We start from the raw sequence: 21,920 nt of genomic DNA, 5'->3' as shown, positions 1-21,920 counted from the left end.
GTCCTTGGGGGTACACAGACAAAACCCTGGGGGCAGGGGAGTTAGGATGGTGTGGAAACTCTGGGCCATATTAAGAATTCAGCCACGCTTTGTTTACTCTGCAAAGAATGGGCCTCACAATATTTGGAAAATGCAAGACATTTACAACATTAAAATCTCTCAAGATTAGCACCAAAATCCTTATTTCTGTTTTCTCAAGAAAAATGGAAATATATAGATACATTGCGCCTATGCTCCTGCTCAGCAATAATTGGCTAGAGCAGAAGCAGCTGCTCTTACAGGCAGAAATCCATGTACCTCTTGTTATAAGTATCGCCTCTTACGGAGGCCTGCATCCTGTGTCCTCACACATTATCTGCCTGGCCTCTAGCAGACCTGGTTTGCATTCTGGCCGTTAAGCCCACCAGACAGATGGCCTTGGGCATGAGACCCAGGTTCTTCAGAGACAAGCTAACCAAAATAGGAGAGGAAACTGCATGTCCCCCTCCAAAAATCAATAAAACAAAATGTTTACAAGCTCAAAGATCTTTGCCTGTTTACAAGCAGACGGGGGATGGGCTACAAGGTGGCAGAGAAATTACTGACTAACAGAGAAGGCAGACAGCATACAGGCCCATGCCTCTTTGTAAGTATTTTCCACAGTGGTTCGGATTTATGTAAATAAAATAATATCAATTCAATTCAAATCAAAACTATCCTTTCATTTATTCACTCATAAGAAAAAGTTGCTCTAAAAATGTACTTGTCTTTGAAATGTAAAGAGAACTGAAGAATTTTTCTCTGTCTGCCTATGACAGAATTCACTACCTAACTGAGACAAATAAGTGGGTTCAATCAAAACCACTCTCTTGGTGAATTTTTCCCTGATAGATACCACTTCTCTGGCCAAATGGTTGGGCTTCTGCCTCAGTCTTAATCCTGGTTTACTTGGGACTATGGATGACAAGTGTGTTGGCTAGGATGGTTTTTCCCATAGGAATCAGATCTCTGGGAGAGAATCAAAACTTTTCTTCCTTTATAATGGCTAGGTTAAGTACACTGGAAGCATGGCACCCTACATTCAAATCTCAGTTCTTTGATTATCAACTGTACACACTCATTATTACTTATTTTTCTTTTCTTTTTAAAATATTTTTATTAAAATATAACTAATACACAATATTATATTAGTTTCAGGTGTACACCAGAGTTATTCAACATTTACATACCTAAAGAAGTGATCACCATGATAAGTTCAGCAACCCTCTGACACTACCATGCTGTCACAATGTTATGGACTATATTCCCTATGCTGTACATTATATTTCCATGACTTATTTGTTATGTACCTGGAAACTTGAATCTCTCATTCCCCTTCACCTTTCAAGGAATTGAAAAACTAATGACAGAAAACATCCTTAACCTGGTGAAGGAAACAGACATACAAGCCCAGGAAGTGCAGACAGTCCCAAACAAGATGAACCCAAAGAGGTCTACACCAAGAAATATCATAATTAAAAAGCCAAAGGTTAAAGACAAAAAAGAATCTTCAAAGCAGCAAGAGAAAAGCATTTAATTACTTACAAGTGAGCTCCCTTAAGACTGTCAGCTGATTTCTCAACAGAAACTTTGCAGGCCAGAAGGGATTGGCACAAAATATGCAAAGTGATGAAAAGCAAGGACCTACAAGCAAGATTACTCTACCCAGCAAAGCTATCGTTTAGAATCGATGGGCAGATAAAGAGCTTGTAGGTCAAGAAAAAACTGAAGGAGTTCATTACCACCAAACCAGTATTACAAGGAATGTTAGAGGGACTTATGTAAGATGGAAAAAAACAATGATCAAAATTATGGATAATAAAATGGCAATAGCTACATACCTATCAACAATAACTTTAAATGCTACAATCAAGAGATAGAGTGGCTGAATGGATACGAAAACAAGATCCTTACATATGCTGCCTACAAGAGACTTACTTCAGATCAAAAGACACACAGACTGAAAGTAAAGGGATAGAAAAAGATATTTCATGAAAATGGCAACAAATGAAAAAATCTGTTGCAGCAATACTTATGTCAGACAAAGTAGACTTTAAAATAAAGGTTTTAACAAGAGACAAAAAAGGACCCAGTAATTCCACTTCTAGGTATTTATCTGAAAAACCCAAAATGCTCATTTGAAGGGACGTGTGCATCCATATGTTCATTGCAGCATTGTTTACAATGGCTGAGATGTAGAGGTCTCCTGGGTGTCCATTGATGGATAAATGGCTAGAGAGGAGATGGTACATATACGAGCATATCACAGAATATTGTTCAGCCATGGAAGGGAAGTGTTCTTGCCATCTGCTGTGGCAGGGATGGAGCTGGAGGGTGTTGTGCTGAGTGGAGTATGTCAGACAGAGAAAGACAGATGCAATGTGATTTTGCTTATATATGGAATCTAAAAAACAAAATAAACAAACAACAAAGCAGAAACAAACTTATAGATACAGAGAATATTTTGATGGTTGCCAGATGGGAGGGGTTTGATGGGTGGGTAAAAAAGGGGAAAGGATTAAGATGTACAAATTGGTGGTTACAAAATAGTCATGGGGATATAAAACAAAGCACAGGGAATCTAGTCAATAATAGGGTAACAGCTATGTATAGTGCCAGGTGGGTACTAGACTAGTCAAGGAGATCAACTATACATAATCTTCAGTTATATAAATGTGTAACCACTATGCTATACAACTGAAATTAATATAAAATAATACTGAATATCAATTATAATTGAAAAATTAAAAAGTGGGGGAAAGGTGAAGGGGAATAGAGGTTGAAAAAAAAGACCTAGTGGTAATAAGTGATCATTATTAGTGGAAGATAACATGGAAAAATGATTAAGATCAAGGAGTCTGGCATCCAATTGCCTGGGTTCAAACCCTGGCTCTATCACACACTGGCATGACTTTATGCAAGTTATTTGACTTCTCCACGCCTCAGTTTCTTCATATGTAAAAAGAGGTTATTGTTTGGTCCTTCAAAGGTAATTTTGAGATTATGTGAAATAATATGTGTATAGCACATAGAAAAGTGTTTGTCTTTATATATTAGTGTTAATATTATTTATGTTTATTTTATGATCATCTCACAATCAATAACAAAAAAGGATAGGACAATAATATTGTCCTATTGAACAAACTTTATATTTATACTGTGCTAGAAATTGTAGGACATCGTATTTGTGGATATCGTATCACCATCTTTAATGTCTTTCTTAATTGTAGTTAAGGGACCTTAATATGGACCAAACTGCCAGAGGTTTTATAAGCACTATCTTCCTTAACCCTCACAGCCATCAAAACACATGATTCTTACTATCTTCACTTGACGGCTATGGACCTGAGGATCGGCACACTTATGCAATGGGGTCAATGTCCCACATCCAGAAAGAAGAGCCAGGATTCTGACAAGAAGCTCATTCCAATGCCCACACTCCTTCAAGCCCCATGCCGCCTTCCAGTTTTCTTCATGCTGCCTTCCAGGTTCTTGCTTGTCAACTAATTCCTCACCTCCCTTTCCTTAAACATACAGCACCTTTCACACCAGGAAAGCCAATGACTCTTCCATGAGTAAATATTCAAGACAAAAATTTTAATTTGTAGGGAATATTACATTTAAACACACACACACATATTTACTTACATGTTTTCCTATTTTCTACCAAATTAATAAGCACAAGAAAGTAATTTATGTACTAAGATGAAGTGCATGTGGTTTCTGGAAATAATTTTCCTTCATAAATGGGCTATCTCATCACTAGGCAAAGCCCCACCACTCCTTTCAGGAAGTGGCTTTTCAAGTGATGGACAAGATGGCACAAACTGGTGGAGCCCCGTGTGCTGAAGGGCCCAAGGTACACCCCTGAGACAACACCACCAGTGTGAATCCATCAGTGATCCCTTCAGCAGAGAGAATTCCAGGAATGCTGCTCCCCAAATCTCAAAATTGCAATATCTTCCCCTTGAGAAAAGTGCCAGTGCTACCTTAATGGGATAAGTGCTGGTGGAAAACAGGCGTTTATTCTTCCTGCAGACACGTAAACCTCTCCCTGAGCCTAATGTGCCCACTACATGAAGAACTCTCCCTCGTACTTCCCCAGGAGAAAGAACAGTCTAGGGGGGACATGCTTTGAATCTCATGATCATCTTTATTCAGGACCAGCAGTAGGCATTTACGCATGGGTAACCAATCCATAGCTTGATGTGGCCTGGGGCTGAGTCATGTCTAAACTGAAAAAAATATTAGCTGAGCTAATCACGTGCTTTCTCTTAGGACATTAGATAAGACTCACAGAAAGAATAAGCTAAATGAGAAGCAGAAAGGGAATACACAAAGAAGTCAAGCAGGATGGTGGCCGAGATACAATACTAGCAGCCTTGAACCCATGACGTGAGGCTTGGGGCTGTTTCAGTCCTCACATTTTTATTTCTGCAAGAGGTCTCCTCCTTTATTGGGCAGTGTGTATGCCTACAATTGCCTCCTTTCCTTGACAGTTGAGTCAACCTACGTGATTTGTTCTGCTCCCCAACTAAGAGCAACTGCTAAATGATTGTTTCCATGGGAGTCCTTATAATTCCTGTCCATAATGGAGATTATGAAAGGGAATTTATACCACATCCAATATGTTCTCAAAGATTCATTTATTCATTGTTCATTCTCTTTACTCCCTCCTTCTTCCCTCATTTCCTTCAATCAATCACTTCCTTTACTAAGAACTTAGTACCTGGGTGTTTTGGTGGGATTTGTGAACGTCCCTGGAGTTGTTCCTACTACATACCAAGCACAAAGTTAGACAATTAGAATGTACTGATGAACAAGACAAACAAGATTCTGCCCTCACTAAGCATCTAGTCTGGTTGAGGAGCTGAGGAGCTAAAATGTAAACAAGTCACTACAGAATGTGCTCTGGGAGCCATTGGGAGGTTGGCTTCATCTAGTGGTGCCTCCCTACTCAGAGAAGTCCTTCCAAAAGAAGTGACATCTAAGGTGACACCTGAAAGCACAAGATGAATTTTCCAGCTAATAGGGAGTGGGCGAAAAGGGTGAGGGAGAGTATTCTAAGCAAAGGAAGTAGCATATGCAAAAGTTCATCCGAACAGCAAAAAAACATTACCACGTCCCCCAAACTTCAAAGAAATGTGAAATGTGCACAGAGCAAGAAATCGGTTTTCTATATGACAGCAAAAAGGGTGAGGGTGGACCTCCCCAAATTTCTATGATGCATCAGTTTCAACTTCCAGTATCATTCTTTCTTTTAGGTTTAAATGACACAAAAGAGATTGGGGAAGAGGCTAGAGGGTAGACAGTGGTTGGGAAGATTCAGCCCCTCATTGTGTAGAGATCAGGCTCTCACACTTCAAGTCTCCCTTTACCATCTAGGGCAATTATATGGTGTTCAGAGTCACTTAGGTTGCAAAAAGGTATTTATTTATCATCACCATCATCATGATCATAATTATCTTTACTTTTGGAGGATATTCAATAGATTAAAAAGTGTTTCACATACGTAACCTCACTTAAAATTTCCAACACTATGGGAGAGAGGTAGGCAGAGTACTTCTCCCCAATATTCAGGTGAGGAAACTGAGGTTCTCAAAGGAAGATTAAGGTAATAGAGTGAACAAGAATCATTATAAATACAACCAAGGTGAAACACATGCCTATTGCAGACGAAGACTCAAAGGAAGGCAGTGGTTTTGCAGACACATTCCTTAGAGACTTTTTAGTATTTTGTTTTTCTACTACCACATGATTATTGTTCCCACCTGGATCAGAGAGAGATGTGAATCTTTTGAGGAACAGAGAACTAAGGATGATGCCTCTCCTTGAGCATGAGCCCAGGGTGCATCCCTTATTCCTTTCTGAGAGACCCCACGGGCCAGGTACACCTGGGTGTGGTTAGTAAGTGCCCAAGTTTGACTCTATGAGGACCTCCACCTAGAGAATTCAGTTGGATACACTGTAACTTCTCCAGTGTAAGGAATGTCTATGGATTATAATTTGAGAAATTTCAGGAAAATTCTCTCCCTATAACTCAAGAAAAAAATTCCAGAGAACAAAATGCCTATAATTCTTCCATTAGAACTTTTCCTTTAGGGTCCACACTGGTCTCTCTGGAATGTTCTTCCAAATGCAAATATTCCAAGGAGCAAACCCCTGGAGTCACTCCTGCTGTGGTAAAAGTAACCACAGCAGCATGGTTTAGAGGTAGAGGGGCTCAAAAGAAGTGCTTGCAAGAGGAATACAGATATTCTACTTCAGAATTTTACCAAGACTCTAACTTGCAACAAGTTAATCATAATGTTCTAAATTACCCAGTGATGGATTTCTACTTCCTCCTGTTCCATCATCACCAGAAACATCATTGTCACCATCATCAACTTCATAATCATTTGTTGAGCACTTATTATAGCCTAGGAACTGTGCAAGGTTGTTTACTTGGATTAAGTGGTTTAATCATTTATAGCAACTCTTTCAAGTAGGAACTATTATCAGTCCATTTTATAGATGAGAAAAATGAAACCTAGTGAAGTCCTAACTTGCCCACGGTCACCAAGCTAGTGAAGAATAAAATTAGGATTCAAATTCATAAGAAATATGTTCCTCTTTTTTTCCTGCACTTGTGGGGCCCAACACCAGCTGTCTTAATAAACTCAGAAAAGCATTTAACTGATAAATCCATTAGCACACTGGGAAATGGCTCTTTTATGAAAAGTGTATTTATTGATTCATATTCCAATTGCACATGATTTTTGTCACTAATTGTGAGGCTAGAAAGTTAATTAAATAAATATTAATGTAGCTTTAAAATTACATCAGACACTCAATCGCAGATTGCTGCTCATAATTTAAATAAGTTGTATTTTAGAATTCCCTGTCTGGTTTATACTTACAAAAAAAAAGAAAGTTGCCTGACTCATGCACACAGATTTTTTTTAAATAGAAAAAAAAAAAAAGTCAGAAAATGACATGAAATTATTGGCTTTATAACCAAAATCTTTTAATACATATTTAACATAGAAAGATACTGATATTTACTAAGAACCTACTTTACCTTGGTTAATTAATAACCAACAGAAAATAAAACTTAATGTAAAAGACAATCGATATCTGTTGAATTTGTCTTTAAATACAAACACTCCTTGGCATTTCCAGAAAAGGTTTCAAATAGCTATCTTATTGAGTGAGATAAACACTGCAAAATAGGATAGTATCTGTCTTCTACGTTTTCTTTGAGGATTAGGGATAAGGTACCTTAAGGGAAGCAGAAAAGTGTAGCATTTAAGAGAATATAGTTAAGAGTGAGACTGCTCAAACCGTGGCTTTGCCCATTCTTACAATCTTGTCCTTGATGAGTTTGTTAACATGCCTGAGCTTTGTGGCGAAATGGGAATGTTGGAGTCATATAGATTCAGTATGATGATGTATGGAAAGCATTGAAGTATAGCTATTGCTACTTCTCTCATTAGGGGTTTAAAATGACTATTATTGTTTTATATTGTATTAATTATATTATAATACATTAATTATATTACAGTACATTAATTATATCATATTTTTATTATAAATGCTGTCAATATCAAGTAAGCAGTATGATGTTTGCTTAGAAACATTGCTCAGAATTTAGATTCACGAATGAAGATTATGTGAAACAGGTGCCTCCATTTAGATCAATTAGACCTGTACCTCATATGTCAGACACACACATCTCTGGATTAGCTGGCCTTCTTTGGAAAGGCAGAAAGGAAACGTAGAATGCAGATGTGAGGTCCAGAGGTTGTAGCAGAAATGGTATAACAAAATTTGGGATGGTATCAAAAATAAGAATGAGAAGAATCGGGCAAGATGATCCAGCAGTTAATTCTACAGAGACAGAATCTGTACATGCAGCTTCGTGTGGGAGGACTGTGCCAAGCAAGCACATATTTTGAGTCGCTGAAGTCCTTTCAATGCCCAACAGCTGCACCAGTTCTGGTCCTGGACAATGTGGGGCCCCAAAAATCCATTGCACATGAATCCACAGGTACAAATCCAGAGCCTTGTAAATACCAGAGAAAAGAATGTGCTAACAAAAGTTTTGAAAGGGGGGAAAAAACAACACACACCAAAGTCCTACTGGCAATGTACTAAAGTAGCAAAATAAAAATGATAAGTGGAAGACAGGATTATACCAGCTTAGTTTTTCAGAGTAAGTCTGAGAAATGGGGTAAATTCAGTATATATCTATATATAAAAATTCAGTATATATATATATATATATATATATATATATATATATATATATATATATAGAGAGAGAGAGAGAGAGAGAGAGAGAGAGATAGATATATAGATATACAGATATACAGATATACAGATATAGATAGATAGATAGATAGATAGATAGATAGATAGATAGATATAGATATATCCATTTCCAAATGATGATTTAAGAGATTTGCTGGACTTATTTTAACATCATAGAATACCAGAGTCAGTGCTGTGTCCTGAATTTTGGTTTTGACCCACAAGTTAGTGAAAAGTCCCCTAATCTCATTTAAGTAGAGATTAAGGATTTGGGAGTTCTGCCTCAGTCTTTGAAACTAGCTAAAGCTTTTCCCGAAGGCTTGACTTTTATATGTTATGAGACTTTAAAAATACTGTATCCATGAGCCCATCATAAGCAAAGAATACATAAAGTTCATTTTTCCCCTAAGGCTATAAATCCAAAAGTGGAGGATACTTTTAGAACTAATACCACTTTATATTGCCAATACACAGGAAAGCATTTAAAATATGGATTACTTTTGTAGTAGATTGTATCACTTTGTGAGGGGTGTAAATGTCTAACTATTATGTTGCTTTGTACACCTGAAACTAATAAAAAATTTTAAAATAATAAAATATGAATTATTTTTAAGAATTACTCATATGTGCAAGAGTGGACAAGTGATATGCCTATGATTCTTCCAGCACACCACAGCTTTCCTCCACCTTTTCCTTTTCCCTCCCCACTGCACCTCAAAGTATACCCTTCAGAAAAAAATCAATCCTGACAATTCAGTAATATACATCTATACTTTATGCAAATCACACACACACATGCACACACACACACACACACAAAACTCTGTTTTCTTTTTACAAAAATAGTATTGTACTCCATACATTACTTAGAAATTTTATTGAACAAATTTTCCACATGTTGATTAAAAAGTGAAAATCACTTTTTTCCATTTAAAAAGTTTATCAAATACTAACAATAAAACTCAATTGTTCTCACTTAATTTTATCAAACACAATTATATATATTGACCTCCAGCCAATGCATTTTAATGTAACTCATTCTTTTTAATAGTAGTATAATATTTCACTACATTGTTGAATCATACTTGGATTATTGTCCTGTTAATGGACTTACTAATTGTTTCCAGTTCTTTCCTCTACAGATGCTGTTGCAGTACATGTCCTTGAACATATTTCTTTACACACACTTTTATTTCTGCAGCATAAATACTGAAAAACAAAAGGACTATACTTTAAAGACTTTAAATACTACCAACTTTAAAGATGCTCTATCACAGAACAGGAAAAACTGGGATATTTTCAGTGTTCTGTCATTGTAGATTTACACTTTTGGTTGATCATTTACTGTTCACCAAGCACTAGGAAAAGCACTAGTGGGAAACAGACAAATAGAACAAATGTTCTGCCATCTAAGAGATCACACTCTCTCTCATTGCCAAGATCTCCTGCAGGAAAGGATATCGCAGAGTGGCTTTTCACATCACTGCATGCACAAAAAACATTTTCTTTCCCTCTCTCCACTGTGTTAAACTTTCTCAGCAACTAACCGTCTTCTATCTCTCTGCTTTCATATCTCCACCTTAGTTATTTTAAAGGGTTGATCAACTATTTTACTTGTATATAAGGTGTTTTTTTTTTTTTTGGTTTTTTTTTTGTCCATTATTCAGGTTCTCGTCCACAAATGAGAGGCTAATACCTGATTTAAAAAGCAAAAGCCTTTCTTCCTTAGAGCCTTAGAGCCCTAGAAGAGAGAGCGGAAAGATTAGAAATGTAGTAACTTTTCTATTTCTCTCTCTCTCTCTCTCTCTCCCCACCCCACAAAGAAAAAGACACCTATAATGCAATATGATAAATTCTCATGAATGAATGAATGAAATGAAATGGAAGCCCAAAGAATGAGGTGAAGAATTCAGTAGGGAAAATGGAAAGGAGTAAACATGACAGAAATCTTCACTGAGGGGGTAATATTTAAGCTGAGGTTAAAAGACAAGCATTTTTTTTCCCTAGGCTCTGGGTGTGAGGGCATTGCACACACTGTGAACAGAAATGGTGAGGTCTTTACGGGGAAAAATGCTTTTGAGTTTTGGACGGAGCTTAGGGAGGTGGTCCTCTAACTTCACTGTGTGCAAGTATTACCCAGAGAACTTGTTTAAAATGCAGATTCAGGGGCACTCATCTTCTCAAGATTTTGATTAATGTCCAGAAATCTGCATTTTAAACAAATTCATCCAGGTTTAGCAGTCTTTGAAATGTATCAGTAGAGGTTGTGTGGTGAGTAGTGGCATAAAATAATGTAAGAGGATTGAAGAGAATACAAACTAACGTTTCAGGTAAATGACAATGTGAGACAAGAGTTTATGTCAGAAAAATTATGTCAGGTCTTTGGATTTTGTTTTGAGAGACAATGGCTTGGCAATGGAGCTATTATTTTGATCAAAGACACCACTCTTTCACAGGGAATGTTTATTAGATGGCTGAAAGAATGAACGTGGACAGAATTCTGAGACAACTGCAAGTTTCCTGGACTGTGAGCGCTGCTTGATTTGTTCAACTTAGTGAGCTGTAAGGAAAACAGTTTTAGAATAGGTGTTTCCGAAACTCTAGCTCAAGCTTTGCAAATGCAGTCTTAACATATGTCAAATTGATATATTCATGCATTTTTATGCAGGTCTACAAATAACGATTATCCTGTACATCACCCATGTAAACAGGCACCACCATTGTAAAGCCAGACCCAGACAATAGCCCTCGGAAGGAAGATCTGGGAGAGCAGAACACACTCTTACATAATTTCCCAGCTAGTCAGTGGTAGGGCCTGTGATTAATGCTACGTGACGGGCTTTGAACTTTCTGTTCACAAGGTTCACTTGCCTCTCAGAGCTCCTAGCAAGAGGGAACGTGTGACCTGCAGATTTCACTCTGAATAACCATCACCAAGCCAACACCACTAACACTGCTCTGTAGCCCCGTGAGTTTCTATGCCTCACTCCTCTGTCAACAGGCAAGTTGCCATAGGACTGTCATCAATTGTTCTTTTTTCAAGGGGGACAAAACCTAAGAGTAACATAATCTCCCAAAACCCAGTCAGTGATGAATGTTACACAAAGAAGGCTGGGGAGATCTTCCAGTAAAAATCAAAAGAGTCCTCTAGGACTGGCCAGAGGAGAGAAATTACAACATGGAAGGAAGGAAGCCCACTCTCGAGCCCAGTATCTTTCATAGCCTCGCAGCTTCTCTGTCGCTGGAGCTGCCGCGGAGCAGGTGACCTCAGCGCTTCCAGCATCCCAGCACAGGCGAAGAGCTGTCCCGGTGCTGACCAACTTTCTGAGGTTGGCTCAGTCCTCCCAGCTACCCCGCTCAGCCCCACGTCCCTGTCTCAGGCCCTCGCCCATGAGAAAGTCCAGGTGAGCAGAGGGACCCGGTGGCAGCCCCTCCATCTGCTCCCCTCCCATCTCCATCTCCCGCGGAGTCCTCTTTCATCAGACACAGCGCGTTTGCGAGCGCTGAGGTGAGATAACACCTTGTCTAAGCGCCTGCAAAAATTTGTCCACACCTCCGCCTCCAAACGGTCCCTCATTCCTGTCCCCGCCATTCCGGAATGGCACCTTGGGAGTGGGGAAGATTGAAATAGGGAGATTGAACCCCAGCTTTGAGCAGAACCAAGCACATAACACCTCACCCGACCTCTCTTCGCCTGATGGTGGGCCCCCTGGGTCCCCTCCCCGCACAGAAGCGTCTACTCACCAGTTCTAGGGCTCGCAGGAAAGCAAGGGGCTCTTTCAGCGCCCGGAAGGTGCCTGCTGAGGCCAGCTATGGACGAATGAGACAAGAGAGAGAAAGGGAAAGCATGAGGCAGGGGCTGGGGCGCATCTCCGGAGCCTCGGGGTCCCCAGGACCAGCTGCCCTGCCCCGTCTGTCTTACCTTACTCACAGGGTCCATAACTCGCCCTGCTCCGTCTTCTTACCCACGGGTTCCCTTTCAAATGAAGTTCGAGGAACACGCCGGAAGCGTCCTCTCGGGAGGAGCCAAACGAGCGAGGCCGGGAGCAGCCAAGCGCGGGCAGGGTCCGGGGAGATCGGGGTGCCGGGCGCTGCCTCTCCGCTGTGCGCTCTCGGCGAAGCCCGCGCGCCTGGAGCGGAGCAGGGCAGCGGAGGGCTGAGGAGGGAAGGGCTTGGGGGGGGGGGGGGGCGGCAGCCGGGGCGGGAAGAAAGCCAGCCGCCGGGAGAGGGCTGCAATTGGCCAGCTGCGAGCTTCAGGGGAGGGCGGGCAGGTGGGCGAGGCAGAACCACAGACATTGGTGCGGGCTCGGCCGCGCGCGCCCGACGCCCTCAGGCTCCGGGGAAACTTTGGGGTCTATTGATGGAGGAAGGCAGGCTGGTACCATCAGCAAGACGGCTTCCTGCCTGACGCAGGGGCTTCCAGGTAACAAAAAGGCATCCACACCTTACATGCGTAGTTGTGTGAGTTCTGGTGACTTGTCTATCTCCCCAAGCCTTCATGGAACGTCCTCCCTGTGGCCAGGCAGTGCCCAGGTGCTGGCATGTAGCAAAGAGTAGGGTAAACACTGCCTCTTTGCCCCAAGGAAGCAGAGGGTTAGGACACAGAGAGAACGGACTAGAGGGGAGAGGGAAACAAACTAATCTTGAATATGGGACAATGTGACAGGCAGGTAATCCCTATGGCCACTATATGAGATCAGGAGCAAATTATTATGCCCATTTTAAAAGCAGAATACCGACGTAGGCTGAAACAGCCAAGGTACTACAACTCAGGAGGGGCTGAGCAGTGACTGGAATTCAAGTTCCTTTGAAATTCATGCTATTTCTACTGAGCTCCTTTGCCTAGGTACATCTCAAATGAAGCTCCTGAATTCATCATAAGTAGGACCAAGCCCCCCTTCTAAAACTCAGATTCTTCATTTTTTTTTTTTTTTTAAGATTTTTTTATTGGGGAAGGGGAACAGGACTTTATTGGGGAACAGTGTGTACTTCCAGAACTTTTTTTTTTTCCAAGTCAAGTTGTTGTCCTTTCAGTCTTAGTTGTGGAGGGCGCAGCTCAGTTCCAGGTCCAGTTGCAGTTGCTAGTTGCAGGGGGCGTAACCCACCATCCCTTGCGGAGTGGAGGAGTTGAACTGGCAACCTTGTGGTTGAGAGCCCACTGGCCCATGTGGGAATTGAATCGGCAGCCTTCGGAGTTAGCAGCACCGAGCTCCAACCGCCTGAGCCACTGGGCCGGCCCCAGATTCTTAATCTACTAACCTTAGTCTACTAACCTTGAGGAAAGTAATAAATAAAAACAACAACAAAACAACTGAGTTCTTTCTATGAGTCAGAAATTGCACTAAGGGCTTATAAACATTTCATTAACTAGTCACAAAATCTTATGGGTTAATGGTACTATTATACTCATTTTAGAGATGAGGAAATTGAGGATCATGGAAGGGAAGAGGTCTGTCTGCTCAGGGATGTACAGCTAGTAGATAATGAAGCCAGAGCAAGAATATTAAAAGGAGTCAGGAGAGAGAGAGAGAGAGAGAGAGAGAGAGAGAGAGAGAGAGAGAGAGCAGAGGAAGCTCTTAGCCACTATCCCAGTGTAGCTGATATTCCCTTTGGACTGGATTCCACGTATGAAGTGGTCTCCCAGCAACGCAGATAGCCCATCTGTTTACTACAAAGATCTGCCAAGGTTTGGAGTTTGTGTGTGTGTGGGGTGGGGTGGGAGGTGAGGGGTGGGGATGGGGGGTAGTAACTCATATTTGAAAGTGGAGAAGAAAGATAGAAATGAATCATTTGCAGATTGGGAAGGGGAGCCAGCAGGCCAAAACTGAGTATAAAAGAGAGTGTCCAGTGTAGATGCCCCTTGTCCATGGATTTTGGTAGAGAAAAACTAGAAATTTAGTAAGGACTCCAAAGGGCTAGTTGCACAATCTTCAGTCAGCCAGTTTTATTCCTACTGTTCTTCCTACATACAGAAAGAGTCTAAAACAATTAAAAATGTTGTTTCAAAAATAAGCCATTATGCAACCACAAGCGGAGGGGGAGAGAACTAACATTTTTAAGTACTTAGTGTGTACTCTGCAATTTATGTATATAATCTTAAGCATAAAGTTACTTTGTCTCTTCAATACCCAGTTTTTTTGTTGTTGTTGTTTGCATTTTTATAAATCTGAAAGATGGAGCCATAGCACCAATCTACCATGGCTGGTTATTAAGAGGTCTTAGTGAGATTTTGTAGATTACATGTGTAGGGTAGAGTCCAGCACATCATAACCTCTCTACATGTATTAGTTACATTCCTCAATGCTTACACTTCTACAGATGCAAAGATGAAGGCTCAGAGGGTCACATTAGAGGCTGGTGGATTGTAGCACTGACCTGCCAGTCTCTGCAGAGCCCCTCTCATATATATATCTCTGATCTTTTGAACTCAGGAGTTGTCATTTTACTTATTTTGGCCAAGAAAATGTGGCCAGAGTTGCTGTGTGCATTTCTGGACAGAAGTTTTAAGAATCTCTCTGTGACTTGCCCTCTTGTTTATTTGTCTTCTACCATGTTGAATACAATGTGTTACATAGTGGCTACTCTGACAGCCTGGTCCCAGCCTAAGGATGATGTAGAGTAGAGATGCAACTAGACCTTAATGGACTCAAAGCTGAGCAAGAAAAGCATTTGGGGTTGTAAAGAGTAAAAATTTTAAGTCCTTTGATACTGTAGCACAACATATAATAGTTCTGGCTGATTGAGCCAAGAGTTCAAACAGCTAGTAAGTAGCTGAACCAAGATTCTACCCTGAATCCATATGAACTCATTGATTTTGTGTTCTTGGTTTTTCCATCATAGTCAACCAGTTTATGGGGTATAACATCTCCTGTATGTTTGATAATGATGATAATGATCACAATAGCTAATAATTCAGTTCCTGGTACATGCCAGACATTGTGCTAAATGCTTTACAGACATCATTTAAGCATCACCAAAATCCTCCCTTTAATGGATGGCATTTAAGGCTTAGAAAGGCTAAGTAACTTGCCCAAGGTCATCTAAACATTTGTATATCTTTAGACAGAGAGAGTGATTTATTTAAAATATTTCCCATTTGCATTTCATTTGAGCTGTGAACTTGGCAGAGATGAAGTGTGATTACTGAGCCTATTCCCTCAGGTGTCTCTTCACACCTAATGTTCCTTCTTGCTAATATGGTGGCAAATGTTTCCAGTCCTACAAACACCATGTGAAGGAAGCCAGAATTGTGGCAAATGAGAGTATGATAGCTTAGACAACAATTGCACATTGTCAGAGATGCTTTCCACGTTCCCGAAATGCATGAGCTTCCAACAGCTGCATCACGAAAATAACCCAGAGTTCCATATCACATTTGCAATGTTAAATATTTTGTAGACTTTGGGATTAGAACCTTTATATTCAGACATGGAAATAACACTGGGTTCCCTAAAGAACTAGGTTCGGAGAGGGAGAAGGGATAATGAAAATCCTGCCAAAATATTACTTTCAGTGGCTAAGGGGTGACCCCTTCTCTTCTTTCCCAAGGTGGCAAAAGGTAAGTTCCCACTTACTATCACAAATCTATTGCATTGGCTTAACAATCACATTAACTTTTGTGGGGTATAAATGATCTATATTGATTATGTAAGTCAGATAGTTTCCAAATTCCTTTTTTTTTTTCTGCCAGGGACTTATAGTTATGAAGACTTTCTTTGACGTGCCAAAGCAATCCATTAATTTACTGCAGTCGTTCTTAACAGAGAGCGATTTGGGCCCTTCCTCTCCCCAGGAGTCATTTGGCAATGTTTGGAGACATTTATAATTGCCACAACTGGGGGTTGGCGCTACTGGCATCTAGAGCTGAGAGAACAAGGACGCTGCTCAACATTCTACTATGCAGAGGAGAACTGCCCACAACAAAAAATCATCTGGAAAATATCAAGAGTGCCACGGCTGAGAAACCCTGACTTCTCATTAAACAAGTAAGGACTGCATGCCTATTATGTGTTGGTACTGTCCTAGGTACTGTAAACAGCTTGACAAAATTTCTGCCTTCACAGGGCTTACATTTTAGTCGGATATACTCAGCTCAGCATTTGCCAAACAAGCAAATGAACAAAATTCAAATGATAAAAACAACCATTTTGAATAGCAAAGAGGATTAACCTTGAAGCAAAACTACAGAAAACCAAAGTACCAAGCTGTGGTAGACAGACCTGCATTATTCAGGCAAATTAAATCTCGTTTTCAGGAAAAAGCATACCTGGGCTTCATCTTCTCATGTCTCTGAGGGCAAGGAGGAAAAAGTAAGTTAAAATGTTATCCATAGCAACTTAATATAGGAGGAAATACTACTCATATGTTTAATTACTTAAAATAAAGAATTGCGTAGAAGTCATTGAAAATATTACCTATTTTACTCTCTGCTCATGCTGCTAACGAGAACTTTCCAAATCTTTCCTTAACTAGTGACTCAAGCCAAGACCAATAACATGTCTGTGTAATTATTTGTCTGCTTATTCGGTTTGCATAGGGCCACTGAGACACGGGACAGGAGGTGGTGTGGAAATATTTTCAATAACTCTCATTTTATAATAACCACAGCATTCTCTTTCAACCCAAAGATCAAATAAAGTCATCTTACTTGTTTGTGTTTCAACTTCAATGGCTACCATAAAATGTGCAAGCACGTGTGTGCATTTGGTATAAAACTTCATCATGAAATAAGATTCCATAGACTTCCTATGGAATTCCTAGCATTCGAATAGGATCGTTCTTAAATAACAATTGTAACTCATAAAAATTCAAATGTGGATGGTCAATGTGAACTTGCATCATAAAATACTTTTACTATTTCTATTTCAACCTTTGTTTTAAACAAAAGGTATCTGTGTAAATTTGGCCAGGCTTGAATACATGCAAATTAGAGGACCAAAACTCATGTCAAAAAGATTCACCACTGACCACAGGGAATAATAGTCATAACAGTAATCAGACTAATGACTCTTGAGATGTATAAAGCAGTAAGTAGATGCCGGATAGAATGCTAAGTGCCCCTACAGGCATAACTCATTTAATATCCTCATCAACCTTATAAGTATGCACTGCTGTTTCTCCCCTCGTGCAGATGAGAAAACACAGGCTCAAAGAAATTTTAAAAATCTCAGCTAAGTTTTTATGGATAATAAACAGCAGAGTCATGATTTTACGTCTACCCTGATAACTTTGCAAGAAAAAATGATACTGTATACAATTTCTGTTGCAAGTTTGAAAATGTCACAAGCTTTAGGCAAAAATATTTTTCTTGCTGAAACATAAAAAAATAAATTCTCTGGAAAAATAAAGATGGGCACCATTGTCTGCTACTATGACTACTACTGCTATTATTCCATGAACATATTGGAACACAATTAACAAAATGCCTCCCCTTCTCAAAGGCTCAATCATTCTAATTATTTTTGTCTTTCATCATTAGCTGTGTTTTCCAAAAACTCATCTTTTTTGACGTTCTCCTTGGATCACTCCCATGTTTTCACAGACTCATGGAACACAACAGCTTTGAGTTAATCTCACACCACCCACTGCAATTTTTGAATGAGGTGAAAGAAGCCCAAGGACTTCCCCTAAAGTCTTCTTCCCCAGAAAAATGTCTAGCAAAAGAGATGATGACATAAGTTCTGGAATCTGATTCTGGTTCTATCTGAGTTCATCATATCTTGGTTCTATCACCTCTAGGTGTGTGCCTTTGAGCAACTCACTTAAACTCTTGTCATTTGGTGACAGAGATAAGGTATAATACCTGTAAAATGGGGATAATAACTGTAGCACCCACATCACTTTATACGAAGGAATTAATGAGTTAACACAAGTAAAGCACCCAGAAGAATATCTGGCACTAGAGACTCTCACATAGAAAGCGACTAAAAGACCAAGAAATGTGACCTACAACAATGGTAAGGAAATGATCTATGATATTAGAATCCAAATAGTTGTCACACAACCATTACTTACAATAAACACTTTTTAAACACTTTTTAAATATCATTTATGTTCTTCTCTTTCTCTTCTTTGTTTTCAAAATTCTCTTTTCTTTTCCCTACAAATTCCTCTTTATTGTTCCTCTCTCCTTAAACTCCAAGCAGTTGATCTTGGGAGTTTTCCTTGGAGGTTGGTAAGATTGTTGGGTCATTCAAAACATTTGTGGGGGGGGAGGCCTCCAGATACTCATATGCTTTCTAAGAAAATACAATTCAACATCAAAGTTTTGTTGTTGTTGTTTCTTTGATGTTTATAAGGAGAGTGTCATGCAGGGCGTCATGTGGGGTCTCAGCTTCTGCTCCCCACATAAGAACTCAGGATATGGTGAGGCCAAAAAGGAACACCCACGGCCATAGATAGGGAAGTCATACGACTATATTCTCGTTGGCGGCTGGGTTGGAGACACAGGAAACAGGAGCCACACTACTCGCAACCTGCCGTCCACTTCTCTGCCAACCAACCCCACTTGCTAGCTGCAATCCGCCATGCTAACTACAATCTGCTCTTGCTAGCTCAGCACCATCTTCTTGCCAGCCCCCATTTGCTGCTAGTGTAGCCACAGCAGTTATATTAGTGGCCAATGGCTCACTGGTTACAGCTGATGGCCAACTAGCCACAGCTGATGGCCATCCAATCACAGTTGATGGCCATTTACTACCTGAGCCAGCAGCTTTCCACGTGAGGCCGAGAGCCTGGAAACTGCACTCCTGGCTCTGTCCCCACAGAGAGATTTGGCAGAGACTTTTACGATTTTCCTAAAAACAGCTTTATTTGGCAATATTTGCAGTCTTTAATAATTTTATTCTTATTTTAAAGAAGAAATACTTATATGTAAAAAACTTACAGATGATGAAGATAGGAAAGATCAGATGCCTTCTCCCATATCTTTAATAAAAGTGTGCGATTCAAATTGTACTGCATGCTCTTCACTTTAGTATAGTCTCCAGATGGTCTTTAGACCTTGAACTCCAACACGACAAAATGGCTTTTGCATCTGCTCTGAATGAGGCAAAAGAAAACCTTACCCTGTTCAGCAATTATAAGAGTACATTTGCATATCTCTTCCTAATCTAAATCTTTAAGTAAAAAACAAACTCAAATTAATTCAAATATGAGACATTAGAAAATTCACCCTTTGGCACTTCCTGGTCGTATTCTCTGCCAGCCTAGGTTCTTTCACACAGCTTGACAAGTGTGTGAGGACACTGCTTGATCGACTCACACAGAGGGAAGCATGAATCCAATACCTAAAATTAGGAATTTACTAAATTATATTGCATTGTACTTTTACACCTGCTTGGCAAATAATACCCAGAAAAAAGGTACAATTACACAGTTCTTCAACAGAAATAGAAGACAGGTTAAAATTTTTTTAAAATTCAAAAAAGAGAGAAGGAAGGAGGGAGGGAGAGACGGGGGGTGGGGGGTGGAGGGTGCGGAGAGAGAGAAAGAGGAAGGGAAGGAGAGAGAGAAAACTAAAGAATCCTTTCCTTAAATCATGGTCAGCATATATCATCAACACCATTGTAAATTACTTTCATTGAGAACTTACTATGTGCCACACACTGTGATAGGCTCCTTAGAACACTATGAATTAATTATTATTACCCACATTTCCCAAGTAATGAAACTGAAGCATGTGTAAGTTAATTACTTAGCCAAGTTCATACAGTTAAATGGACATGAAGCCAATGATTATTGAACTAATTTTATATCTTTTAATTATCCAAGATATAAAACATACATCTCTCAGATCACAACTGGAAATTAGGAAACTGATTATGCACATTCTCAAGCGTGTGTGTGTGTGTGTGTGTGTGTGTGTGTGTGTGTGGTAAGAACACATGTGGATATCCAGTTTTCCCAGCACCATTTCCTGAAGAGCCTATCCTTTCCTCATTGTATATTCTTGGCAATTTTGCCAAAACTCAGTTAACTATATATGCCCGGACTTATTTCTGGGCTCTCTATTGTGTTCCATTGATCCGTCTATTTTAATTACTGTAGCTTTATGGTATATTTTGAAATCAGGAAGCATGATGCCTCTAGCTTTGTTTTTCTTTCTCAGATTGTTTTGGATATTCAGGGTCTTTGTGGTTCCTATGAATATTAGGATTATTTTTTCTATTTCAGTGAAAAATGCTATTGGGATTTTAATAGGGATTGCATTGATTGTAGATTCATTTGGGTGATTTTTAACATTATTAAGTATCCCAATCCATGAACACAGATGTCTTTCCATTTATTTTTGTCTCCTTTATTTCATCAATGTTTTATAGTTTTCAATGTAAAACTTTTACCTCCTTGATTAAGTTTATTCCAAAGTATTCCACATTCTCATCTTTATGTCCTTTTAGTTTCAGTCTTACTACTAATGATTTTTGCAACATCATTTGTTCTGAAGAAAAACACTGTTCCATTTATTTTCAAGATATCGAAAGGATTTCTTGTTTTACCTTAGTGTTATGAGATGTTAAATATTAATGAGGTGACAGGAAAATGTTTGATTAAAAAATTAATCAAGCTAGTAAGCCATGAAAAGACATGGAGGAACCATAAATGCATATTTAAACATTGGAAGCCAATCTTGAAAGGCTATAAGTGTATACTGTATCGTTCCAACTATATGACGTTCTGGAAAAGGCGAAACTATGGTCATCACAAAAACGACAGTGGGTGCCAGGAGTTAGGGGACAGAAAGGGATGAATAAGAGGTGCACAGAGGATTTTTAGGGCAGTGAAAATACTCTGTATTACACCATAATGATGGACACATGTCACTATACATTACATTTGTCTAAACCTATATGATATACAACAAGAGTGACTGTAATGTGAGCTATGGACTTTGGGTGATTATGATATATCAACAAAGCTACATCAGTTGAAAAATTGTACCACTCAGGAGGGGGTGTTGACAAAGGAGCAGGTTGTGCATGTTTGGGGACAGGAGGTTTGTTGGAAATATCTGTACCCTTGGCTCAATTTTGCTGTGAATCTAAAACTAATCTAAAAAAAAAATAGTCTTAATTTTAAAAAATGGTAGATCTAGCAACCCTATTTGATATCTTTAAGTTAACGAAAAAAATAAAAGTTAATTACTACTTAGCGCTATTATTTCCCTAGCCAGAGACCCAGTATGCTCAATGGTAGAATAAGAATTACAACGTGTTTATGAAATTCTTCTAGTGAAATGAATATTGAATTACTTTTTCCTTAGCATGATCTATAAATTAACCAAAAGAAAAATGTAATTTTCTCTGCATGGCTTTTATCTGTAAATAAAGATTAATTAAAGGTAATGTTTTTTGGTTTAATGTGCATGTTGTATGTGTTTGTTTATGGGGAATTTATGGGGAGAAAACATAAGCACATTAAAAATTCTGGAATCCATTCTTCTTTATTTTATAAATATTTTTAAGAGTAACCACACAGTTCTATATTATTTCAAATAATATAGAACTGTAAAAGGTAAGACTCCTTGTTCTCAACCTCCCACTTTCATTGCTCAGGGAAATATACAATTTCCTGTACAGAGATACATGTATGTGTGTATATTTATGTGTGTG

General features: G+C 39.3%; 1 protein-coding gene across 1 annotated transcript in view; it reads right to left on the bottom strand.

Annotated features, from left to right (window-relative positions):
• SYNPR (synaptoporin) overlaps positions 1-12,810 on the bottom strand; it is a 300,598-nt gene extending 287,788 nt beyond the window's left edge. The window contains exons 1-2 of the mRNA XM_019728362.2: positions 12,233-12,810; positions 12,055-12,120 (exon numbers count right to left, since the gene is read on the bottom strand). Coding sequence (XP_019583921.2) covers positions 12,055-12,120; positions 12,233-12,250 — 84 coding nt within the window. The 5' untranslated portion in view covers positions 12,251-12,810. The remainder of the gene's footprint in view (positions 1-12,054; positions 12,121-12,232) is intronic.
• Between the last annotated feature and the right edge of the window lie 9,110 nt (positions 12,811-21,920).

This window comes from Rhinolophus sinicus, linkage group LG10 (genome assembly GCF_036562045.2).
Source record: "Rhinolophus sinicus isolate RSC01 linkage group LG10, ASM3656204v1, whole genome shotgun sequence".
NCBI classification, from domain to species: domain Eukaryota; kingdom Metazoa; phylum Chordata; class Mammalia; order Chiroptera; family Rhinolophidae; genus Rhinolophus; species Rhinolophus sinicus.
Note: the sequence above shows the minus strand (reverse complement) of the source record. Positions and strands in the feature narration are given on the sequence as shown.